General features: G+C 48.4%; 1 protein-coding gene across 1 annotated transcript in view; it reads right to left on the reverse strand.

The window, feature by feature from the left end:
- Positions 1-27096, reverse strand: part of TATDN1 (TatD DNase domain containing 1) — a 221603-nt gene that overhangs the window by 178084 nt on the left and 16423 nt on the right. The window contains exon 2 of the mRNA XM_086966195.1: positions 1960-2025. Coding sequence (XP_086822321.1) covers positions 1960-2025 — 66 coding nt within the window. The remainder of the gene's footprint in view (positions 1-1959; positions 2026-27096) is intronic.

Consider the following 27096-nt stretch of genomic DNA (forward strand, 5'->3'; position numbering starts at 1 on the left):
TTCGAAAAGCTGGCAAAAGTGCCTGAACTATTAACAAGAGCATGAGGTAAAGTTATCTGCGGGCATTTTGCAACGAAATCACGCAAGAAAATATTGAATGTGTCCGTGTGTAATGTAGCTGGGCCTCATGTAAAGCGCTATAACAACTTTTGTTCGAGTTTGCGCTATATAAAACTACAAAACTACAAAAAAAAGTTGTGAATGAAAGAAGGGACAGAGAGGAGGAAAGGTGGGAGGGAATACGGCCTGGGGGAAGCTGGCTGGGGAGGGGGAGGAGAAATCCAAGTAAGGCTGTGTGCGGGGAGAGAGAGGGGAGGTGCTGGAGCTGGGGAACAGATGGCCGTGAAAGTTTATGGCCCAAAAGCGCGTGCCTGTGGCCACGTGAACTCGAAGAAAACCGCACCAAAAAACCCTTGGTTTGACGAGTATTTTGAGCACTTGAATTCTCTCCATTTTCCATTCCTTATGAATGGAAAAGGCGAGACCTAAAAAGACGTTGATCTGATTCATCAGAGTGGATCTGAGATGATAAATAAATGGATCTAACACACACTAGAATCAATTAAAGGTTTTAGGCGACACTTGGTGAGCAGTGTCCAAAAATATTGATAATTAAGGTTGATGAAAGAATCCGAAATTAGATTGGTGTACTATGCAAATAGGAGTATCACTGCGATTGCATGGGAACTGACTTTATTACCTGCATATTGAGAGATTTTGATAAATAAAGGTCTTTGGCCAATTTATAAGAACCAAACAATTACTTAGCTTTTTGACAGTTTGATAAATTGATAATATCGAATTGGTGAGGCTGTTGGTGAATTATAGGACTGGTAAAGATGAAGGTATAAAGCTTGTTATGTATGGAGGTGTTTTGTGTAGAACATGAAATAAAATGGGTCACTTAACTAGTTAAACTTTTAAACAATCTGTATTATGTGTCAAAAATGTTGTGATTCAGCAGCATTGAGACTTATACATAAGTTGATAAGGCACCAGTTGTGTCCAGGGTACCTGAAGCATTTCTGGACTTTTTTGTAGCAATTCTAAAAGTGTATCAAACCTAAGGTGAGCACTAAGGGGCATATGTAGGTAGCCGTTTGCGATTCGCAAACGCCGAAATTTTTTGCGAATCGCAAACGGCGTTTTGATATGTAGGTGCCACTTAGCAAAAGAAGGAATCACAAAAATTGTGATTCCTTATTTTGCTTATAGCATTTAAGGAATTGCAATTTTGCGATTCCTTAAATGCTAAAAAGGGGTGCTTTAAAAATTGCGATTTTTGCATAAGGAATCGCAAAGTACCACCTACTTCAAGTAGATGGTATTTTGCGAATTCCTTCAAAAATGCATTTTTTTTAAAAATTCAAAGTGCCATGTGGCGCACAGACATGCCCTTAGGGCATGTATGTGCGCCATATATACTTACAGGCACATTCCAGGGGTGCAACAGGTGTCCTTTGGACACCCTAGGACCCTTGGAATTGCGATTCTCAAATTGCGATTTTCTCATAGAAAATCGAGAACTTGAGAATGTATCCCCCAATCATTCCTATGGGCCTCTTAGCCAATAGGAATGAATTGGACACTCATTCCTTAATTGCGATTCGCAATTTGGGAATCGCAATTAAGGAATGTTAGCGATTCGCAAAAAAACTGCGAATTTATACCTACATTCCATTTTGCTATTCTCAAATAGCGATTCCTTAAAAATTGCTATTTGGGAATCGCAAAATGGAAATTACCTACATATGCCCCTAAATTGTTATCTGCAACACAGTAAGGGATCACTGGTTATCTTACCAATAAATAAATACAAATAGGTCTACTGGGTTCTTGACTGACTTATTAAATGTAATACATACAAACTACGACTTGTAGAACACAAGGCACCTTCACTGCTGTGTAGCACTATTCAATATTTAAAGTATTTATCAAAAATACAAACAAAACACTCACCTTGATGTTTCTGTGTCTCCCGATACACTCCTCTGAACATCGGGTCTGTTAGATTAATACCAATATCTGCAACAAACACAAGCCCAGAGTTTTTCAGCAGGCACGGTCTCACAAACAAAGTCAAGTAAATCAACACGTTTGACTTCATTTAAAGAATTTACCAAAAGTAAGTACATCCCCAGGTGCACTGTTTCCTTCCGGAACTTGTCGGCAGTAGAAATCAAGAATACATTTCTCTGTCACCAACTGACCCCAGACCCCATCTCCTGCATCCTTTGAAAAACACCGTACAGCTTTTCCTGAACTACAGCAACCTTCTTACTAATCACTCAAATGACAGCCACCCCTAACAAGGAGGAACAGTCTCTTTTGTGAGACCCAGGATCGTAACAACATGTTTGTTCTTTGACCAGCAAAAGTCCTTTCTGTCTAACGTATTTAATTTATGACTTCAAGACTGTCCCGCTTGTTTCTAAGCAGCATGTTGGGTAGGGGAAAGAGGTGAAAAGAGATACCTAAACTGAAAAAAGAAGCAACGTGCATTACATTCAGGAAGAAGGTGAGCTGTAGGAAAAAAGAACTAAGTACGTGATAGGCGCTGGACAAGTTCTAATGATGTTGACGGATAGGCCAATTTTTGCTGCTTCTGCATACTGACTCCAACTTAACTTCTATACAAGCAGTAAAGAACACTAGTGCCTAGGAGAACAGTAAGTAGTGTGCTCATTATGAAAGAGAAGTTCGGTGGCCACTTCATTCCATGTTATCAGCGATAGCGTGAATACAGTCCTGCACTTTTCTTTAATACATTGCTATTGTGGAGTTCAATAGAAGCAAACTAGCATTATAACATTCAGAATGCATAGGATGTCACACAAAAGCACTCGTCTAAAAACAGGGTGTCTGTGAAGAAATTGAATAAGATGGGCATCCTAAGGAGATTGCAGTGGATGAGGCTACGTTGATAATTATGTATTTATTTTTAATTATTACCTATCCCATTTACTGGCCTCACAGCTCTAATGTGGGTGCTAGTGGGTAAGCAGAAGGCTCAATCTAAAACTGTCTAATAGTCCCTTCCATTAGCGGACTAGAAAACGTTCCTAGAGCCGACGGAAAGGAGCAGTCCAGCTTTAGGCATCTGATCAGTAGGTCTTCTGCACGTAAGTCAGCCACTACTCATGAGTCAACAGGTCTACTCGAATGCCAGAGTGAACAACTGATTTCCTGAATCTGATATTGCCATTTTCAAGTCTCAGGTGGATGAATAAAGAGCTCTATGGGAAAGCTCAAGTGATGAGTTGACTATCCTCCTAATATTTTTCAAGTAACAAAGTTCTACAGGGGAACCCACATGTTCTGGGGGTTTTGCCTCTAGCCAGGTGCTTATGTCTTCTATTATTGATGAAGCTTACAACAACTCCTCTGTTCATTGTTAGTAGGGTGAGAGCTGTTTTGGGAGGTGGGAATGAGCAGGAGCAAGTTGAACAGAACACATGAAAACTGCTTCTATTTTAAAAATAAAGGTGTACCACAGGAAAATGTGGCCCAACTCTCCATGGCATAATTTAGACTTCTGTGTGATCTAAATATTTTGTTTCAGGAGCAACCTCATCAATACATCAGTGTGAGAAGTTGGCCTGGTATATAATGCTCACTAATTCTAGTGATCACTTTGTACCATGCCAAGCAACCCTTATGATGATGGTTGTAATTCAACCTTGTAGACCAGTTATCCTAGTGGTAACGTGGACAAAGCAGTCTTAGGCTAAACTCTGAAAGGCATGTGAAGCCAGCTGTTATACCATACACAACCCCCTTGAATACCAAATGAAAGGGACACCACACAGATATATATTGAAAATATATATTGATTTATTAACTATTAAAATCCCCTGGACTCTTTATGAGCACAGAAGCACAAGCGTTAAATCACAAGACAGTTTAAAATACACAAAAGTTGCACAATATGGATGAGCCCTAGGGGCCACCTAAACCATATACTAAATAAGTGGTATAAGAGATACCTAAAGGAAAGTGAAGAGGCCTAGGGCCTTGGGAATCGCTGGAGCTATTCGAGACTGGAGTTAACTAAGTCGGGAAAGGCCCACGGGACTCGGGTGCAGTGTTCAAAGTGCACGCACTTCTCAATACAAAGTCTATGGTGCGTAAAAAGCACAAAGTTAGAAAGTTAGGAACCTTCCGAGTGACCTACGGAGCTGAAACTTAAAACACAGGCCCTTGGGATGTGTACCAGTGCAGGAGCACCGGCGGAGCTGAGTTACCTCACCCACAGGAAGCGGGTGCACAGGGTCGAAGATGTGTCGGGTTTCGTCACGCTGGTCGATGGTGCTTGGAGCTGAAGATGCTGCAGGCGGCTCGATGAGAAGAGTTCCGGTGGATCCAAGGGTGGATCGGAAGATGTGAAGACCTGAAAGCAGAGGGGACAGTGTTCAAAGTCACTAGCCAGTGACTACCGTGGAACCAGATTGGAACCAGGCGATGTCGGGTGCAAACAGGCGTTGTCGGGTAGCTTCTTTCTGCAGCCACGTGGATACCCGGGGTCGAGGACGTCCAGGAGTCGGTCACGAGCTGTCCCACGTAGGCTTCTCGCTGTTGGCGGTGTCGGCGACCTGATCGGAGCAAACAGGCCTTGGCAAATGCAAGCCACGCAGAGGTTGAAAGATGCTGTTCACTCGGACCAGCAAGGTCAGAGCGGGTGCTCCTTTTCACAGGAGCTTGGGTAGGTCTGGAGCAACCAGACCTGCTGTTTAAATCTTCGGGTTCGTCGCCAAGATGGCCGCTGACCACGTGGCTAGTGGCCGGGATGGCGCGTCGAGTGGCACAGTGCAAAAGGGCCCCACGCAGATCGTGGAGATGCTGGGGGGCTGATCTTCGGTGCAAGGGCTGCTCGGTGGTGGGGGTTCTCAATCCCCAAAGCACAACGTCGAGGATGCCTCAGAAGCTGCGCAGTCAGCTTTACGAGTGTCTTCCAAGAGGTCCGGTCCCACGTCACTCGGTGCCTCCACGGGTCCCTTCTTCGCAGGGACTGTGGATCGGGCTTTGAGAGGTCTGGGAGTCTGGTTCTTGTCGGGCTCTGGGCTCGGTCTCCGGCGGGAGGCGGCGGCAAAGCAGACGTCGAGTCGCTGGTTGGTACCTGTGTTCACAGGGTGGTCACTCCTTGGCCACAAGGGAGATTCTTCTTCAGTCTTCTGTGCAGCAGAATGTCGAAGTCCAGTCTTCTTCTTAGTTTTAAGTTGATTTCGGGATGATCTGCTGTGCAATGGCACTGCTCCCCCTCTTATTCCCAAACTGGGGGTGGATCACCTACTAGGTCCCTCCTCTGGGAGGAACCAGGAAGGGGGGCGGTTACACCCCCTTTCCTTTGTCCAGCTCCGCGCCAGGACTGGGGCTGGAAGGCCCCAGAACCGGTTTGGACTGGCCTATGCACGGGGACACCTTGTGTGCCCCGGGCATGTCTGATTCTTTTCAGCCCTGTCCTACCTAATACACAAAATCCTGTCTGGGGTGGTGCTCGCACCTCCCAAGGCAGGAAACCCTTTGTCCAGGCCACCATCTGCCGAGTTTCGGTCAGCAGCAGGAGGCCAGACTTGTGTCTGTGGTGGCAGCGTCCATTTTGTGAAGCTGAGGCTCTGTTTAACTTTAACCAGGGTTAAGGCTACACACATGTCGTGTCCCTCTAGAAGGGTGGAATGCTATCCCCGTCGCCAGAACTGGCGAGGGGATAGTATTCCAATTCGTATGACACCTTACTCGACATGTTTTGATAAAGCCAAACCAAAGATAGCATTTAACCGCGAGGATTATAATGCACTTAAGAGTATATGGTATGGCAATATCCCGGAACAGCTTAGGGAGTGGTTCCCGACAGCTGCAGACAGGCTCAGCTCATGCTAGAGCACCATCTCACATATTTCCAAGCACTCTGCCTCCAGGATTGATGAGGCCTTCCATAGGAGTGGCTGATAGGAACATATGTGTCCAGTTTAGGGTTAGGCACAGACATACTGTACCTAAGTAAGAGGTGATTACACCAACTTACCCCAGCTGAGTGATCAGCCAGTTGTGTCAAATATGGAGGCCAGGCCAGGGGTGGCACAATACATGCTGCAGCCCCTGGCAGGCCTTGGCTACACCTATGCCCTGGGTACCTATGGTACACTGTTACAGGGGCCTATAAGGTGAACCAATTCCAATTGTGTTATGCACCTAAGGTACATGGAGTCCATTTTAAGGAGAGAGCAATCAGCCTGGGGCCCTGAATAGCAGGATCCCAGGCCAACTAAGTCAAAAACCAGCTAAACACCAGGCAAAAAGTTTGGGGGTAACCATAGTCAGATATCCACCTTCCTACATAACCCCCCCCCAAACGAAAGGAGATAAGGCTATCCTTGACCAGGTAAGCCTATATTCCCTAAGTGGCCATATAAGGAAGTACCAGCTCTGGCTTGGTAACCCCCTGTCTCATGGTCCACTAAGCAATCCCTCACCCTAAGGGTATCGGAGGGTCTCCACCATAGGGAATCTCTACCTGTGGTGTGTCTTTGCAAAGTCAAAGGCTGGTGTTGAGATGGAGTACTGAAGTGAGTTTCCTCTGTAGGGCTCAGCTTCCTCCAATCACTCTCCACCATGTGTGCCTTTCTTTCTCTGACTGAGTTGCACTGTGCTCTCAGGGTCAACCTCTGGCTACCTAAAGCTGGAGGCTGGGTCCCTCTGTTTGGCTTACTGGAGGGACAGGTCAGGTTTGGGCCCTTAGGGTCCCAGGTTTGGCTGTGCCCAACAATATCCATCTGGGGGAGGTCCCTAACTACTTTTAAGGGGGATCCCTCAGGAGTTTTTAAAGCTTGCACCTCACTAGGGCTACTAGTTTCGGTGCCCCTAATCTGCTGATGGGGGTGCTTTATTTGACAGGGGGCCCTTTGGGTCTCACTGTCCTTCTTGTCCTCTGCAGCCCTGGGCTGAGTAAGGCAAGGTAGAGAGGGGCAGGTTACCTGCTCCAGACTGGGTCCCTCCTGAGAAGGGTCCACTGCCATCAGAGGCTCTGTCAGGCCAGGCCTAACAACCTCTGGGACAGTTCCTTCATCAGGGGTAAGATCAGTTCCCTGAGGAGGCTGATCCTTTCCTAAAGTCTGGTGGGAGGGAGATTTCTCTTCCTCCTCAATGCTCTCTGTTTGGGTGGAGTGATCCATCATTTCAGGCTTCACTACCCAGGTATCGGTTTGAGTTTGGGCTGTGGCCATCACAGCCCCACCAACCTTTTCAGGAGGAGACTCAGTTTGGGTATGGGCTGTTACTAGTACAGCCCTGCTACTCTTTCCAGGAGGGAAGTTATCTAAAGATGGGGCTGAGGTTTGCTCAGCCCTCCCAACCTTTTCAGGAAGGACATCTTGAATTGGGGCTGTAGCCATTACAGCCCCACTAACCTTTCCATGGAGATTTACCATTCTAGAATGGGTTTGCTGTTCAACCTCAGCCCAGGCTGAGATTTCCAAATCATTACCCAGTAGGCAATCTACAGGCAAGTTTGCTGACACTGCCACTCTCTTTGGGCCAGTGACACCTCCCCAGCTAAGATTGACTACTGCCATGGGATGATTGGATTCTATGCCATCAATGTTTGTCACCTGATATTTGGCATCAGGTAAAAGTTGCCTTGAGGGAACTAGACATTCAGCCACCATGGTGATGCTAGCCCCTGTGTCTCTGAAGGCCTCAACTTTCAAGCCATTGATGAGGGGCTCCTGTCTATACTTGCTCAAAGTGTTTGGGCAAGCTGTGAAATTGGCAAACCCCATGCCAGTCTCATAGACAAGAGTATCTGAGTTAGGGGACCTGGATAGGCCAGAGTCCACCTGTCCTCCAAAAGTAAACCCACCCAAATTCTTGGGGGTGCTCCCACCACCTGGGGGACCACTGCTAACAGTGACAGGAGGTGTTGGAGCCTTACCTGGAGGTATATTCTCCTTATTGCCATTCTTGGGACAACAGCTATCTGTTTTGTAATGCCCCACCTGTTTACAGGTATGACAATAAGGCTTTTTCTGGGATGTAGAAGTGTCTTGGGACCCACCCCCATTCTTGGAGTTTTGGGGCCCTGGGGAAGTCTTTTCCTTACTTTTATCCCCACCCTTCTCTTGAGGCTTGGTAGTCTCTTTCTTTTGGTCACCACCCTGGTTCTTAGGCCTGATCCTGGTTCTGACCCATTTGTCTGCCCTCCTACCCAATTCTTGTGGGGAGGTCAGATCAGAGTCAACCAGGTGCTGATGTAGAAGCTGATTTTGACAATTACTTAAGATTTGCTCTCTCATAATTAAATTATACAATCCTGTATAGTCAGTAACCTTACTTCCCAGCAACCAGCCCTCCAGAGCCTTAGTGGCACACTCAACAAATTCAGACCAGTCCTGAGTCTGTGTCTTCTGGGTGTCTCTGAACATTAACCTGTACTGTTCAGTGGTTAAGCCCAACCCATCAATCAGAGCACTCTTCAGGACCATGTAGTTTCTAGAATCCTCATCACTAACTGTGAGGAGTCTGTCTCTGCCTCTACCTTCAAAGGAGAGCCACAAGATTGCTGCCCACTGCTCCTGAGGGATCTGCTGTACCATGCAGGCTCTCTCAAGTGCAGTCATCCATTTGTGGATATCATCCCCAGCTTTGTAGGGGGGCACAATCTTACTCAGGTTTCTTGTATCAAAGGACCTGTCTTTATCCTTCTGGATATTGCTGCCACCAGTGGATCCTAATCCACTCTCTCTAGGCTGTCTTGCTCTAGCAAGTTTCTCCTTGGCCAGGGCAACCTCTAACTCTTGCCTCTGGATCCTAAGCTCAGCCTCTCTCATCTTGGCCTCATGTTCCCTTCTCTGAGGGCTAGTCATCTCCTTTCTGGAGTGACCATGAGAGCCTCTAGAGACATGGGAGGTATTGGATTCACCTGAGTGATGCCTTCCCCTCCTATGGCCCTGGTTAAGTCCACCTGGGGGTCTGAATGGGTTGTTACCTGATTCATTCCCAAGTTGACTTAAGTTAGCCTGGTTCAGTCTACTGACCAGCACCTGACTATCTCTGTCATCATCTGACTCACTGCTTTCCACCTCCTCCTCCTCTTCCTCTTCGTCTACATCTACTTGAGGAGCTCCAGTGGTGGAGGCTTCCTCATCTACTAGGATGATAGGGGTAGGGGTGTCTACAGTGTCATCCTCTGAAGGATGGCCTCCTTCAGCATCCCCTGTGGGGTTTGCCTTAGAGGGCTTTAGAGTCTCAGACTGGTCCAAGAGCTCTCTTAGGTGGTCTGTAGTAGGGGAAGGCCCTGTCTTCAGACCCCTTAAGACACAAAGCTGTCTTAATTCCTTAAAGGAAAAAATAGCAAATTTGGATGGTGCCCTTGGAGGGTCACTCTCAACAGGGATGTTCCCAGTGGAACCCTCTGCTCCAGACATTGCTCTAGTGTGGGTGGATGTGTTGCAATCTACCTACACTGGTGTTTACCTACTAAACCTATCTAGTAGTTGTAGCTAGGGTGTGCTACTCCCTTTACTCTACAACAACTAAGTTCAGTAGAACTTAAGTATACTAGTCTTGTTTTATATGTACCTAGCAGGTACCTGTATGATCTTTCAAATGATAATCTCAAAGATTGTAATGGTAAAACAACAGCAAGCTCAGATCCCACCGCTGCCACCAATGTGAGAAGTTGGCCTGGTATATAATGCTCACTAATTCTAGTGATCACTTTGTACCATGCCAAGCAACCCTTATGATGATGGTTGTAATTCAACCTTGTAGACCAGTTATCCTAGTGGTAACGTGGACAAAGCAGTCTTAGGCTAAACTCTGAAAGGCATGTGAAGCCAGCTGTTATACCATACACAACCCCCTTGAATACCAAATGAAAGGGACACCACACAGATATATATTGAAAATATATATTGATTTATTAACTATTAAAATCCCCTGGACTCTTTATGAGCACAGAAGCACAAGCGTTAAATCACAAGACAGTTTAAAATACACAAAAGTTGCACAATATGGATGAGCCCTAGGGGCCACCTAAACCATATACTAAATAAGTGGTATAAGAGATACCTAAAGGAAAGTGAAGAGGCCTAGGGCCTTGGGAATCGCTGGAGCTATTCGAGACTGGAGTTAACTAAGTCGGGAAAGGCCCACGGGACTCGGGTGCAGTGTTCAAAGTGCACGCACTTCTCAATACAAAGTCTATGGTGCGTAAAAAGCACAAAGTTAGAAAGTTAGGAACCTTCCGAGTGACCTACGGAGCTGAAACTTAAAACACAGGCCCTTGGGATGTGTACCAGTGCAGGAGCACCGGCGGAGCTGAGTTACCTCACCCACAGGAAGCGGGTGCACAGGGTCGAAGATGTGTCGGGTTTCGTCACGCTGGTCGATGGTGCTTGGAGCTGAAGATGCTGCAGGCGGCTCGATGAGAAGAGTTCCGGTGGATCCAAGGGTGGATCGGAAGATGTGAAGACCTGAAAGCAGAGGGGACAGTGTTCAAAGTCACTAGCCAGTGACTACCGTGGAACCAGATTGGAACCAGGCGATGTCGGGTGCAAACAGGCGTTGTCGGGTAGCTTCTTTCTGCAGCCACGTGGATACCCGGGGTCGAGGACGTCCAGGAGTCGGTCACGAGCTGTCCCACGTAGGCTTCTCGCTGTTGGCGGTGTCGGCGACCTGATCGGAGCAAACAGGCCTTGGCAAATGCAAGCCACGCAGAGGTTGAAAGATGCTGTTCACTCGGACCAGCAAGGTCAGAGCGGGTGCTCCTTTTCACAGGAGCTTGGGTAGGTCTGGAGCAACCAGACCTGCTGTTTAAATCTTCGGGTTCGTCGCCAAGATGGCCGCTGACCACGTGGCTAGTGGCCGGGATGGCGCGTCGAGTGGCACAGTGCAAAAGGGCCCCACGCAGATCGTGGAGATGCTGGGGGGCTGATCTTCGGTGCAAGGGCTGCTCGGTGGTGGGGGTTCTCAATCCCCAAAGCACAACGTCGAGGATGCCTCAGAAGCTGCGCAGTCAGCTTTACGAGTGTCTTCCAAGAGGTCCGGTCCCACGTCACTCGGTGCCTCCACGGGTCCCTTCTTCGCAGGGACTGTGGATCGGGCTTTGAGAGGTCTGGGAGTCTGGTTCTTGTCGGGCTCTGGGCTCGGTCTCCGGCGGGAGGCGGCGGCAAAGCAGACGTCGAGTCGCTGGTTGGTACCTGTGTTCACAGGGTGGTCACTCCTTGGCCACAAGGGAGATTCTTCTTCAGTCTTCTGTGCAGCAGAATGTCGAAGTCCAGTCTTCTTCTTAGTTTTAAGTTGATTTCGGGATGATCTGCTGTGCAATGGCACTGCTCCCCCTCTTATTCCCAAACTGGGGGTGGATCACCTACTAGGTCCCTCCTCTGGGAGGAACCAGGAAGGGGGGCGGTTACACCCCCTTTCCTTTGTCCAGCTCCGCGCCAGGACTGGGGCTGGAAGGCCCCAGAACCGGTTTGGACTGGCCTATGCACGGGGACACCTTGTGTGCCCCGGGCATGTCTGATTCTTTTCAGCCCTGTCCTACCTAATACACAAAATCCTGTCTGGGGTGGTGCTCGCACCTCCCAAGGCAGGAAACCCTTTGTCCAGGCCACCATCTGCCGAGTTTCGGTCAGCAGCAGGAGGCCAGACTTGTGTCTGTGGTGGCAGCGTCCATTTTGTGAAGCTGAGGCTCTGTTTAACTTTAACCAGGGTTAAGGCTACACACATGTCGTGTCCCTCTAGAAGGGTGGAATGCTATCCCCGTCGCCAGAACTGGCGAGGGGATAGTATTCCAATTCGTATGACACCTTACTCGACATGTTTTGATAAAGCCAAACCAAAGATAGCATTTAACCGCGAGGATTATAATGCACTTAAGAGTATATGGTATGGCAATATCCCGGAACAGCTTAGGGAGTGGTTCCCGACAGCTGCAGACAGGCTCAGCTCATGCTAGAGCACCATCTCACATATTTCCAAGCACTCTGCCTCCAGGATTGATGAGGCCTTCCATAGGAGTGGCTGATAGGAACATATGTGTCCAGTTTAGGGTTAGGCACAGACATACTGTACCTAAGTAAGAGGTGATTACACCAACTTACCCCAGCTGAGTGATCAGCCAGTTGTGTCAAATATGGAGGCCAGGCCAGGGGTGGCACAATACATGCTGCAGCCCCTGGCAGGCCTTGGCTACACCTATGCCCTGGGTACCTATGGTACACTGTTACAGGGGCCTATAAGGTGAACCAATTCCAATTGTGTTATGCACCTAAGGTACATGGAGTCCATTTTAAGGAGAGAGCAATCAGCCTGGGGCCCTGAATAGCAGGATCCCAGGCCAACTAAGTCAAAAACCAGCTAAACACCAGGCAAAAAGTTTGGGGGTAACCATAGTCAGATATCCACCTTCCTACAATCAGTTACAACTCTACGCATTATTAAAAATAAAGCATTTCAAAAACATTTTGCTAATTTCACATCTTTTGAAAAAAGCTATGACAAGATACATAAAATTGCATCCTACGGCCTTTCCTTTCACAGTCTCTGTACCCCAGTAACACTGTCACATAATTAACTTTACTTTCGCTGACTGCAAGCGAGGGGAGTTTGTATATACCAATCCCAGGTAACAAAAATAAGCAGCGATTTATCAAAAGCCTAGCCTAACATTTGACCTCTTTCTGTGAACATCAGCAAATGTGACAAGAGAAATACTGAATTTAAAGGTATCTTTACTTATTGCTTGGACTTTTGTGAACCACCAAAAATCGGATCACAACCCACCAGTGTGTTGCGACCCACAGTTTCGGAAACACTGGTCTAGAAGCAAAAGGCGTTCAGAATCATTCTTGTTTGTCTCATCAGAATATAACTATGTACGATATGAATAGAAGGCCTGATTAATTTCCTGTTGTGAGCGTCTTTCTTGACCTGTATCAACATACATTTTAGTAATAGTTGCATGTCTAACACTAGAGTTCAACAGCACGATTGTTGCAGGGGGAAGCAGGTAGCAGCTCACAGGCAGGGGATATGCAGGTAGCATTCTAGTGGTCAACTACGCGCTACTATTTAAGGGCCATGTGTACGCGGACGCGCATCGGGTGTGCCTAAAGCAAACCTGTCTGCACTCGTCCACATCCAGACTGCGCTGGTCTTTTCATTGGGGAGCAGACATCAGCTACCAGATACTCCAGAAATGTCCTATTGAAGCTACGAGGTAGGCTGGAATGTGTTTCCCTTTCTTGGACCTCTATGAGCAGCAGCAATGTTGCTGTTAGACATGTGGTTTTCAGATGAACTATCCACAAGGCAGGGGTCTTAACAGGTGGAAGGGTAATCCCCAACTAGTCTCTACACATTATATAGATAAAGGGTGCACTAGCCATACATCAGAGTTTATGGATTCCCCCGTGGGAGGTTACTGTTTGTGGTGGTTTATAGGGAGGTGGATTCCCCCCTTTGGAAGGTTACTGTGTGTGGTGGTTTATAGGGAGGTGGATTCCCCATTTACGAGGAGGTACGTGTTCTCTTATTGGGAGGTTACTGTGCTGTGTGGTCCTGCAATAGTATACAGATGGAACATTATAGTAGGTGCCTTAGAGGATATGTAAAATTCCCTGGTCTTGCAAAATTGTGCAGTAGAGGGTGTTCCTAGTAAGTGGACAGTATATTATAGTGTGTGCAGTACAGGGCGTATGTTATTCCCTGGTCCGCCATTTGTTTAAGTTTATGACTTCTATATTACTACTTTATTGCTTACATTACTATTGCTACATTTACTATGTCATTATTATGCATTATTATTATTATTATTATTAATATATAGTCAAGTCAAGTCAGAGAATTTGTATAGCGCACTACATACCCAGAGGGTCTCAAGGCGCTTAGACAGGGGAGGAGGATTACTTGTCAAATATCCACGTTTTAAGTTGTTTTCTGAATGTTAGGTGGTTCTGGGTAAGGCGAAGGTAAGCGGGGAGTGAGTTCCATGTCTTAGCAGCCAGGTATGAGAAGGATCTGCCTCCCATGGTGGTCTTGTTGATGCGAGGTACAGTGGCGAGGGCTTGGTTGGAAGAACGTAGTTGGCGGGAGGGGGTGTAGAAGGACAGTCGTGAGTTGAGGCATTCTGGTCCGATGTCGTAGAGTGATTTGTGTGCGTGGGTTAGCAGTCGGAAAGTGATTCTTTTATTGACGGGTAGCCAGTGGAGGTCTTTAAGGTGACTAGAGATGTGTTCGTTGCGTGGGATGTCTAATATGATCCTGGCTGAGGCGTTTTGGATTCGTTGGAGTTTCTTCTGGAGTTTAGCAGTAGTGCCTGCGTAGAGGGTGTTTCCGTAGTCCAGTCGGCTCGTGACCAGAGCATGGGTGACTGTTTTCCTTGTTTCGGTGGGGATCCAGCGAAATGTTTTTCTGAGCATGCGAAGAAATGTTTTTCTGAGCATGCGAAGAATGTTGAAGCAGGAAGAGGATACGGCGCTGACTTGTCTGTTCATTGAGAGTGAAGAATCCAGGATGACGCCTAGGTTCCGTGCGTGGTCTGTCGGGATGGGTGCTTTTCCAAGGGCTTGCGGCCACCAGGAGTCGTCCCATGCAGAGGGGGATGTCCCTAAGATGAGGACTTCTGTTTTGTCTGAGTTCAGTTTCAGACGGCTTTGTTTCATCCATTCGGCAACTTCTTTCATTCCTTCGTGTAGGTTAGTTTTGGCGGTGCTGGGGTCATTGGTGAGAGAAAGGATTAGTTGAGTGTCATCGGCGTAGGAGATGATGTTGAGGTTGTGTTGGCGGGCAATGGCCGCGAGGGGACTCATGTATACGTTGAAGAGGGTGGGGCTGAGTGAGGATCCTTGTGGTACTCCACAGATGACTTCCGTGGCCTCGGACTTGAATGGTGGGAGGCGGACTCTCTGGGTTCTTCCGGAGAGGAACGAGGTGATCCATTCAAGTGCTTTTCCTTGGATTCCGATGTTATTGAGGCGTTGTAAAAGGGTGCTGTGGCAGACTGTGTCGAATGCTGCAGAGAGGTCGAGGAGGATGAGGGCGACTGTGTCTCCATTGTCTAGTAGAGTTCGAATGTCGTCTGTTGCTGCGATGAGGGCGGTCTCAGTGCTGTGTTTTGCTCGGAAGCCAGATTGTGAGGAGTCTAGGGATTCGTTGGCTTCGAGGAAGGCGGCGAGTTGGTTGTTGACAGCTTTCTCGATGACTTTGGCTGGGAATGGAAGGAGCGAGATGGGACGGTAATTTTTGAGTTCGGTGGGGTCCGCTGTGGGTTTTTTCAGAAGGGCCGTGAGTTCAGCGTGTTTCCAGTCTTCCGGGAAGGTGGCGGAGTTGAGGGAGCAGTTGATGACGTCACGGAGGTGCGGTGCTATGACGGAGTCTGCTTTGTTGAAGATGTGGTGAGGACATGGGTCTGTGGGGGATCCTGAGTGGATGGAGTTCATCAGGCGGATTGTGTCCTCAGTAGAGACTGGGATCCAGGTGTTAAGGGTGTTCACGGGGGGAGAATGTTCGGCAAATGGTCGGGTGGGTTGATCTCCGGGTTGGTTGTCGAAGCTGTTGTGGATGTCTGCAATCTTGTTGTGGAAGAATGAGGCTAGGGAGTCGCAGAGGGCTTGAGAGGGGGTGATGTCGTTGGAGTTGGCTGAGGGATTGGTAAATTCCTTGACGATGTTGAAAAGTTCCTTGCTGTTGTGGGCGTTGTTGTCAAGTCGATCCTTGAATGCTGTTTTCTTGGCCTTTCGTATTAGTTGGTGGTGAGTGCGGGTGGCGTTTTTGAAGGCGTCCTTGGTGCTACTGGTTGGGTCTTTTTTCCAGGCCTTTTCAAGGGAGCGGCAGAGTTTCTTGGACTTCTTAAGATCATCGTTGAACCATGAGGCCTTTTTGCTGCCAGGTTTGCTTTGACGTTTTTTCAGTGGTGCTAATGTGTCGGCGGTGTTGGATAACCATAGGGTGAGGTTGGCGGCGGCTTCGTTTGCGTTAGAAGAGTGGGCTGGGGTGTTTAGAAGGAGCGATGCGGAGATTTGGTCCGTGGTGATTTTGTTCCAGTTTCTTTGCAGAGTTGGTTGGAGGTGGTTGGTGGGTTTCGGTTTGTTATAGGTGAAGTGAACGCAGCTGTGGTCAGTCCAGAGGAGACCCGTAGTGTGGCTGAAGGAGACATGATTGCTGGAAGTGAAGATGGGGTCGAGTGTGTGACCTGCGATGTGGGTGGGGGAAGTGACTAGTTGTTTAAGTCCGAGGTTGGCGAGGTTGTCCAGCAGGGTGGTGGAGTTGCGGTCGTTGGTCTTTTCAAGGTGAAAGTTGAGGTCTCCCAGAAGGATGTAGTCTTTGGAGGGGAGCGCGTGTGGGGTGACGAAGTCCGTGATGTCTTCACTGAATTTTGCGCGGGGTCCTGGTGGTCTGTAGAGGAGGGTGCCTCTGAGTGTGGTTTTGGGGTCGATGTGGATCTGGAAGTGAAGGTGTTCGGAGTTGGCGAGGTTGGCGTCAGAGCTGGTTGAGATGCGGATGGATTTCTTATGGACGATAGCGATTCCTCCTCCTGTGTGGCTGGTACACTCCTTGCGAATGATCTTATAGTCTTCAGGGATGGCAATGGTGATGTCTGGGGCGGAGGAAGCGTTCATCCAAGTTTCTGTTAGGAAGGCGACGTCTGGAGAGATGGTGTCTAGTAGATTCCATAGGTCGATGGCGTGCCTGTGGACCGACCGGGTGTTGAGCAGGATGCATTGTAGGTGGTTGGGGTCGGGAGTCAGAGGTGTGGGCGTAGCGGAGATGTTGTCGGTGCCGCTGAATTTGCAGGAGTAGCAGGAGAAAGGTCCATGGGTGTGTCCAGGAGCGGCTTGGACGCAGTTGGGGGCGCGTCCGGGGTTAAGGGCTAGGAGGGTGGCGGCATCGTAGGTAATGCGGGAGGGCTGGGCAGCGCGAGGGGCAGGGGGTCTGGCGCTGGGCGCGGTCCAGGCGCGGACGGGCGTAGATGGGCTTACCTTTGGCGCACCTTCGGCGTGACCGTAGCGCGTGGACGCTGCGCGTGGGGGCATTTGGCCATAAATGGATGGTGGGAGGGGCGGAGCGTGGGAGGGGCTGCTGGGAGGCGGTCTCGGGGAGGCGTGTCAGGGGAAAGGACAACACACAAGATGGTGGTGGAGCCAAAATACGAAACTGATCTAACTATCCCAGCAAGCACAGCCAGGTTAGCGCTAACACTATAATCAATCTGCGCTCACAGAGCGCTCACAATACTGCACCGTTACAACTCGCTGCAAGCTCAATGCTAACAAAATGCTTAGCGCGCAGTTCCTAGCGCTACAATACCACTCTCGAGATGATTAATGCCGAGGAGTCACGCTTCCAAATAAGTTTCAGCTGAGGGCTCTGGTCGCTGCAATTAGCTCGAGTCAGGGAGCGTGAGGGGGGAGCGGCCGTTCAGGACGAGGTCCAGGCGGTCACAATCTGCCTTGGGAGGACGGGAACCCTCTGTTCGTGGGTGGGAGGGGCTGCTGGGAGGCGGTCTCGGGGAGGCGTGTCAGGGGAAAGGACAACACACAAGATGGTGGTGGAGCCAAAATACGAAACTGATCTAACTATCCCAGCAAGCACAGCCAGGTTAGCGCTAACACTATAATCAATCTGCGCTCACAGAGCGCTCACAATACTGCACCGTTACAACTCGCTGCAAGCTCAATGCTAACAAAATGCTCAGCGCGCAGTTCCTAGCGCTACAATACCACTCTCGAGATGATTAATGCCGAGGAGTCACGCTTCCAAATAAGTTTCAGCTGAGGGCTCTGGTCGCTGCAATTAGCTCGAGTCAGGGAGCGTGAGGGGGGAGCGGCCGTTCAGGACGAGGTCCAGGCGGTCACAATCTGCCTTGGGAGGACGGGAACCCTCTGTTCGTGGGTGGGAGGGGCTGCTGGGAGGCGGTCTCGGGGAGGCGTGTCAGGGGAAAGGACAACACACAAGATGGTGGTGGAGCCAAAATACGAAACTGATCTAACTATCCCAGCAAGCACAGCCAGGTTAGCGCTAACACTATAATCAATCTGCGCTCACAGAGCGCTCACAATACTGCACCGTTACAACTCGCTGCAAGCTCAATGCTAACAAAATGCTCAGCGCGCAGTTCCTAGCGCTACAATACCACTCTCAAGATGATTAGTGCCGAGGAGTCACGCTTCCAAATAAGTTTCAGCTGAGGGCTCTGGTCGCTGCAATTAGCTCGAGTCAGGGAGCGTGAGGGGGGAGCGGCCGTTCAGGACGAGGTCCAGGCGGTCACAATCTGCCTTGGGAGGACGGGAACCCTCTGTTCGTGGGTGGGAGGGGCTGCTGGGAGGCGGTCTCGGGGAGGCGTGTCAGGGGAAAGGACAACACACAAGATGGTGGTGGAGCCAAAATACGAAACTGATCTAACTATCCCAGCAAGCACAGCCAGGTTAGCGCTAACACTATAATCAATCTGCGCTCACAGAGCGCTCACAATACTGCACCGTTACAACTCGCTGCAAGCTCAATGCTAACAAAATGCTCAGCGCGCAGTTCCTAGCGCTACAATACCACTCTCGAGATGATTAATGCCGAGGAGTCACGCTTCCAAATAAGTTTCAGCTGAGGGCTCTGGTCGCTGCAATTAGCTCGAGTCAGGGAGCGTGAGGGGGGGAGCGGCCGTTCAGGACGAGGTCCAGGCGGTCACAATCTGCCTTGGGAGGACGGGAACCCTCTGTTCGTGGGTGGGAGGGGCTGCTGGGAGGCGGTCTCGGGGAGGCGTGTCAGGGGAAAGGACAACACACAAGATGGTGGTGGAGCCAAAATACGAAACTGATCTAACTATCCCAGCAAGCACAGCCAGGTTAGCGCTAACATTATTATTACATAGGGAAGGCTATTTTATTACTTACATTACTATTTTCTCATTATTACATTACTTTTACACTATTATTATTATGGTGTTCTTTTACGTTTACTTCTGGAATGTTTATCTTCTCTTCCTATGTTTATATATGTGTATACTATTTCATTTTGTTAAATATTATAAAGGGGAAGATGTGTAGTAATATGCTCCTTATGTAATGCATCTCCCTTGCCATGGTTCTCTGCCTGATGCTCTAGCTATATGATGTCATTTGGAATGTTATGGATGTTTGTACTTGAAGGGGGAGCAGTTGGAGAAGATGGGCTGAGCAGCCAGGAAGCTGCTCGTGGTGGGGCTTACATTGGAACTTGCTAAGCTGTAACTTGAAGAATAAACTATCAACTACAAGAGCTGTCTACGAGACAACATCGATTTCTACAGTTTCCTTATAACTTCACGCTCACTTATAAAACATAAGCTGGGGTTCGCTGTTCATCTTGCTTCTTGGGACCCTGACTGGGTCTTTATAACTGAGACCTGGGCAAATGAACCTCTGGTCCAGACCTAGTTGATACCATTCCGTTAAATGACTCAATTCTAAGGATGGATAGGTTATTGTGTTTAAAGCTCAGTATAAATGTTTGATGGAATCTGGGTTTGATCTAAAGACTTGTGGAGCCCTGTACTTTAAACGTATACAATCAGCTACCTGTTCATTTGGAGGCCTGCTGGGATATAGACCTCCAGGACTCAGACTCCCTTTTTAGGGGTCGCGCCTGCGTTGCAGTGCGCAGCACTGTCGCGCAGCGACAGCCCTTTTGCTGGGGGTTTTGAAAGCTGCTCACACGCTCGTGCGTGTGAGCAGCTTTCCACGGCTGCTATTGGCTTTCGCGTGCTTTTTTAAAAAAAAAGCCAGCACACAATTGGGCAAAGGCTGGCGCATGTCCCGCCTTTTCTCCGCCCTTTCCCGACGGAGGCTAGCCCGCGCATCAGCGAGCGTTCGCCTCGCTGCCGCGCTCCCCTCCCCCGCTCCTCTGAGGTGCGCGCGCACATTCCCGTAGTGAAATGCCCGGACTGTTAGAGAAATGTTTTTATGGCACTCAAGTTTACACCTCTGAAATACCAGATATGGAATTTTTTATAAGAGTAAAGAATGTATTCCATATGTAGCGCCTTAGCACAATCTGTGTCAGGTACACAATGGCTGTCGGAAAGAACTTTTCCTGTGCAAGCTACAACCTGCATATGAAAACTCTACAGCACAAGCTTTACCCCTAACGCCCCCCTCCAAGCCCCCAAACCCCTCAAAGTTGTATCTACAAAGAACGTTTCACATACAGTAGCGCTACGCAGCCCCCACGTGCTACTGCAAGGTCACCAAGGACATTCGCGAGGGTCTGATAACACTCAGGGGGCCCAGTGACACATGCACACCAGCCCCTTCAACAACAGGTGTAGCGGAAGAGATCTGCGCACAGAGCCCATCAAACGACAGGTTGACAGCTTGCACCTAAACATGTTTAATGAGGTTGGGGGGCTCCTGTGAGGGGGGCAGGGAGAGTACGTTCCAACAAAAGGTTTATAGGAACTAGAAGAAGGGGCAGGCATTAAAAATACCCCACCCACAAGGGATGGGGTGATTTATTTATTTGTTGATTAATTAAAACCATTACAACAAGGGATGGGGGAAGCGTTCACAGCACACAATCCCACCCCTTCCCCGTTCTTGCCTCTCTAGTTAGAAGTAGGCACTGGCAAACACATGGGGACACCAAGGGCTCCAGTTTGTTTCTGCCCAGCACAGTCGCCTTCAAAAGCCGTGTAGCTGTCCTGTAAGCCGCCGGCCACACTTCTCCCCTGGGAAGTGCCTCCAGCTTCATCTGCGCGCTACAGGGGCTGGGCTCCAGTGCTCGTAAAACATTATAAAACCAAACTGTAAAAAGAAGCACGTGCTTCGCGGGGAGAAGAATGCGGTGCACCCGAAAGCTATGCTGCCTCCTCAACTTCAAATGTCACTATTTTGTTCTCAGGGAATCCAACACGACATGCACTTTGGCTCGCTGCTCGTTTTGGCATTTCACCTCACTCCATATCCTCGCACACAAGGTTTCCAGGCCTCATCTTTTAACATACAAATCGCTGCTTTCAGTTACGTTAGAGAAAATAGGTCAATGGAAGCAAACCAACACTACAACACCCACAATGCTGTATGTTGACAAATTGAAGTCCAGGTCTGGGAACAGTGAACGTATAGACAGTGTGTGGTAGTTATCCTTTTTGGAATAGCTTCTGGTATAATATGTAAATGTAAATGTAAATGTATAGGCATTTATATAGCGCACTACTTACCCGGAGGATCCCAAGGCGCTTCGACCGCTGCGAAACCCTTCCTGGCTTCCCTGAGAGATGGTCCCTTAATGGGTATCTCCAGGGTGAGACCAGGCATCCCCGGCGGTCTGGTGGGGCCGTTAGTGAAGATGAGGCAAGCTATGCCCAGAGTTGCCGAGTGTGATCGCTGATCAGAGTGGGCACCGAGGCGAGAGAATTATCGAGTCCGCTGACCCTGGTCCAGAAACCTGCCGCGCCGGGAATCGAACCCTGGTCCCGGGCCGTCCCCTGCTCTCGGGTCTGCCGCCTCTAACCAGTGAGCCACACTACTTCATGGAGCACCATGGGCTGCAATTTCACACTCCACGGAGCACTGGCCTTAAAGCGGGCGCCCCTCTCCCCGGACCTCCCTCCCCACTCACTTCACCCTCCTCCCCCATGTCTTAACATATTCTCACCCGTGTTCCCGCTCTGTTTATGAGCTTGCTCCGGCGTCAGCAACCCAGACAGAAGAGGAGGTGTGCTTACACGGACGCAGAATGTGGGGTCCCATGTGTGCGGCTCTTTATCCGGAGCCGGCACTTTAACCTCTCAGCTTTAAAAGAGGGCAGCGGGCGCGGGCACGAGACAAGCCGAGGACCCTCTACAGCCTCTCTCGGGGCAGGGCGACACTGTGGAGGGGGCACTTGTAACACAAAGGGGCTGCGGGGAGAGGGAGCGCAGCCTGCGGGGTGGGGGGGTAGAGTGGGTGAGGGTCTGTAGACTCCCAGCAGGGCACGGGTGCACAACTGCACTCACACACCTAGTAGACAAAACACGCCACACAGAAACACAAACAGAGGCGCATGAAACAGGCCGGCTCCCTCACGCACATATTGGCATTCAAAACAAAGGCGCATGATAACATGCAAAACAGACATTGGCATAGCCAATAGTCTCGCCTTTGGGACCTTATAAGTGTTTAGCCGTGCAACAGTTGATGTTGTTGCACCAAAGATATTGTGCTGCATAACTAAATACTTGTTATATAGTAATGCTAAATATTTTTTTAATTTTACACATCCAGGAAAAGCACAGAAAGGGCAGATTTCACACAAAGGAAGAACACACTTCAAGAAAAGGGAGGGGACACCGCCACCCAATAGGTGAGGCTGGTTTCAAAGAGGGGCTACCTAAAGACAGGGACGTTCTGGCTGCTGTGTCCACCACAGACAAGGCAGTGTGCAGGAAGACACAAAACACTCACATCATACTTATCCCACGCAAGGCTAGGCAAGAGATTCCAGTTGTGGGGATTAGACTGACCTTTAAAAGAAAGAGCCAATGGGCAGCCACCCCAGCGAGGATTGTGCTCCTGCACAGCCGTCTCGCTAGCAGAAATGCCACATAATAGTTCTCGACGAAGAGGATGTGGTCCGCTCACTTAAGAATCTGATTTGTTTTGAATGACCCTCTTAGCAAATTCAAACACTACTGCTGAACAGGGGGGTGAAAACGAGAAGCAAATATATGGCACTTGCAGACTGTAGCTATCACTGGAGGAACAAGCATTTGCAATGCAATAGGTCTCGTATTTGCGTAGGTTTGAGCTATTGGCATTGTAAATGACAATGCCTTTTATTTATGCGTTTGAAAACCTGCAAGCTGTGCGTAAACAAGCACTTTGTACTTATAGTCTATGCTTATGAGAAGCAAGGCTGGCAGTCTCTTTTACTGCCAGCCTTGCTTCTCGTAAGCAAGAACTATACGTTCAAAGTGCATGTTTATGCACCGATTGCAGGTTTTAAAAACAAATGAATAAAAGGCACTGTCATTTATAATGCCAATAGCTCCAACTCTCGCAAATGCGAGACCTATTGCATTGCAAATGCTTGTTTAAATGAGCTAAGCTACTTAATTGAACCTTTTATGACTAATAGGTGTCTGACCATCTTGGACAATTTGAGTTTTCATCTTGAAGAGAACAACAACCAAGATTCTCTAGCACTTATTGATACCTTGTCCAGCTTGGGAATGATTCAATTGGTATCAGCCCCCACACATGAGGCAGGTCACACCCTGGGCGGTATATTTTCTAATGATGCCAGGGTGTCCAATCAATCAGTCCCCTCCGCTGGTATGACCATGGAGCAGTCACTTCTTCTTTAATATCCTCCTCCACACTTAGAAGTTGGCAGCCCTTAAAGAGTAAGTCCAGGTTAAGAAATTGGAAGGGGGTTTCGGCTGAAGCCCTGTCCAACCTTCTGGATGGCATATCCATTAACATTTTAGAGGATGTAGATAAAGGTGCGGATGCTTTTGCAGTGTAGCTGGAGATGGCCCCCTTAGGTAAGTCATGCAAAAGCGACTTTCTCCATCAGCCCCTTGGTATAATGACCAACACAGAACGCTCAAGCAGGAGTGTCAACGACAAGAGCGAATCTGGAGGACAAATCTGAAAGAGCAAGAAAAACTAATCTACAGAAAACAAATTAGGGAATACAAATTAGCACTGACTGAGGAGAAATCCAAATATTGTACTCAGAAAAGTGCTGCTACTGGAGATCTCGAAGGTTCACAAAAATTCTGCAACCAGTTAGATAACTTCTTTCCATCTAACATTGTTGACATCTATGATGGATTTGAAGTGCAAGGACCATGTACCTAAATCACTTTTGGCCTTCCCATCCCATACTTCTAAGATGGTGGAGCAATACCTCCTTAACACTAAATCTGGGTCACCTTTTTATCATTATTTTAACATTACATTTTTAACAATTTCCTTTACATATGCAGTTGTTTTTAGTAATAGGATATTTTGCTTTAGATAGCTTCTTCGTTGACTTTTGTCCTAGGAGTGGGTGTCATATGTCCCAGTCAAGTCTAGTAGGAAACGTTGCCATTTTTACATATACACAGTTCCTGCCTAAAGTTGCCTTCACTTTCCACATCGACTTTTGACACATATTTGCATTTGTGACACTTTGGGTGTGTTTCCTGGAAGCAACAACTTTCTTTACACCAACCTTATTTCTATGAACACTATCAGATCCCCTTGGCATTATGTACAAGGCCTGCACGTACGTTGTGCAAATGGGTTTGTTATTTACGTACATATAGCGACACAGCTATCTAGGGAATACAAACAATGGCAACCTGTTCACAATCTCGGTCCAAGGCAAGGATGCCTTTTTCCATTTAAAAAATCTGTTTCCAGGTGCAATTAGAGGAGGCACTTCTGCTGACTTCGAGAGGTCCCTACATGCTCATGCTTTCGCCCAGCAGCTGATTGACATCTCCATGAGGGATATCCAGTCTGTCACAAAGACGGGGTCCTACATTCTAGCCCACCAGGGGATGGGGTTGGATCATCCAGTAAGGGTTTTTTGGCAGAACATATACATACACCCTTGACATGTAGGGTAGGGTCTGGATAGTAGAAATACGGCAGATCGTTATATTATTTTACATGCTTGCATATATACGTTGTTTCAGCACAACAGTGGAACTCTTTGTTCTGTTCACTGTCCTGACGCTTATTATAACTTTCATCTGCTTCTGCCTAATGATCAGTGCAGCACATATGTTCTATACAATAATCACTTTGGTTGGATAAATATTGAAACTGTCCCTTTGTGCATTCTTTGTAAATTTTCTTGGAGCAAACAAGAGCACAAGTGTAAGAACTAAATGTTCTAGGTCTGTTGCCACGGTTCCTGAGGGAACAGGGTTATATTGTCTTGTTCACTAGTTACCTAAACTGTTCGCTCCCAGTCTAGGTTTTAGGGGGGCTATGGTGGCACTGTGAGCCAGCTGGTCCAAGCACAACCACTGCTCCACTAGCAGTGGTCGAGGAGGCAAGGTGCATCTTGGATTCGGGAGGATCAGCGGTGCTGATACTCCTGGATCTAAGTGTGGCCTTTGACACGGTGGACCACAAGATCTTAGTCCAGCGCCTCTTTAATCTAGGGGTAACGGGCACAGCATTGCTGTGGCTTACATCCTTTCTGAAGAATAGAACCTTCCAGGTCTGGGAAGGAAGCGCACGCTCCAAGTCATTCCCCCTCCAGTGTGGGGTTCCTCAGGGCTCATCACTGAGCCCTACTTTGTTTAACGTTTATATGGCCCCCCTGGAGGATGTGGTTACTCCCTTTGGGATTAAAGTCATCACGTACGCAGACGACACCCAGCTGGTCGTCTCGCTTTCCCTCGAAATGGGTAACTCAGAAAACCTGTATAACTGCCTCTCTGAAATTCACGCTTGGATGTGTGATTCCCGACTTAAATTGAACGGCACAAAGACAGAACTCATGCTTCTGGGCTAGCAAATAACATCTCTTCCTATCTCCATCTGGCCCTCGTGCCTGGGGGCTTTCCCCGCACTGAAGAAGGAACTTAAAAGCTTAGGGGTGTGGCTTGAGCAGGACTTCAGCTTCAGGACACAGGCAAAAAAGACCGCCGGCACCTGTGTGGGCTTTCAGCCCGCAAGATCCTTCCTCTACTACCGGCACAATCCAGGAAGTTGCTTATTCAGGGTCTAATCCTGTCCAGATTAGACTATAGCAATGCCCTTTTTTTGGCCGCCCCAGAATCAACTATTAACATCCTTCAGCGCATCCAGAACTCAGCGGCCAGGTTACTTACAGGGACCCCCCGGAGATCATCGGCCAAACCGGCACTCAAGGCCCTCCATTGGTTGCCAGTCCGGGAAAGGATTAAATTTAAGTCCTAGTGCATCACTCATAAATCCGTTCTAGGCAAAGGGCCCCCTAGCCTTGGAGACATTCTCTATCCCTATAAGGCCACCAGGACTCTGCGCTCTGTTCACGGTAATTTGGCCACAGTACAAAGAGTCAGGAAGGCCCGAACTGGAGGGCGCCGTTTCTCGGTTAATGCCGCGACCTTGTGGAATTCCCTCCCGGTCAGGCTTCGATCTGAACCGAGCTACCTTAAATTTCGAAAGCTCCTGAAAACGCTCCTGTTCCCACAGGATGCATAAAGCCTGTGCTCCCCCTAGTTATCCTTAGTTGTCCTCTGTACTCCAGCGCGGGGACGCTCTCGGGCAGCCATGCGCTTTACAAATCCTTTTTCATTTCATTTCATTCACAGGAGGTATGTACAGGATCAAGTCTAGCACTATCCCAAAGTCTATGTCGTCCACAAACTCGCACTTCCTTCTGATTAGTTGAAACTACACAACAAGGTTATGTCATTTGTCCCAAGCAAAAGGGAACATATGAAGTATTAAGGTTCCCAAAAGGTATGCGAGTAATGGCACGTCAACAGAAAGGTGGTAATAGATGAAAAGGTCTTAGTTCACAGAAGATAGGTTTGTCTAGTTATAATGACTCTATCAGGGCTCAAGAAACGGATGGCCACAGGATCTCATCATTCAGACTGTCTGTCGCTGTGTAACCTGTGTACCCATTTTTGTTCCTTAATGAAAAGGTATTGTGTGATTTGGTGACTAAGGATGGTATGTTAGGTTTGGCGAGGACTGTCAGCTGTAATTCATCTGTGTGCTCTCCTTTCTCAAGGAAATTAGCAGTCAGTTTGGTTGCTTGTTTGTTGCATCTAACCATGCTTCTGTAATCCATAATCTGAATTTTCACTTTTCTTGTCATCATTCCGACATATTGAAGACCACATTGGAAAGGAGAAGGTAGATCAATCTTTCACTGAAGCAGTTCGTATGCTGCCTGTGTTCCCATGATCTAGTGGTGCCAATGCCTATCTGCGATGAGTGAGTGGTCTGAGCACAGACCCCACATGATCCACAGGAGAAATTCTCTTCCTTGGGGGGAAACCCCAAAGTAGATTTTGTAAACCACTATTAGTGGGACTAAGGCCTTGTATGTACCAACTCTGGCAAACAAAATCTTAGGATTAGCTCCCTCAAAAACAGCTTGGCTACAGTCAAAGAGTCTCTTTACCTATTTGGGCATGCT

This window comes from Lissotriton vulgaris, chromosome 4_1, assembly GCF_964263255.1.
Source record: "Lissotriton vulgaris chromosome 4_1, aLisVul1.2, whole genome shotgun sequence".
In the NCBI taxonomy this organism is placed as follows: domain Eukaryota; kingdom Metazoa; phylum Chordata; class Amphibia; order Caudata; family Salamandridae; genus Lissotriton; species Lissotriton vulgaris.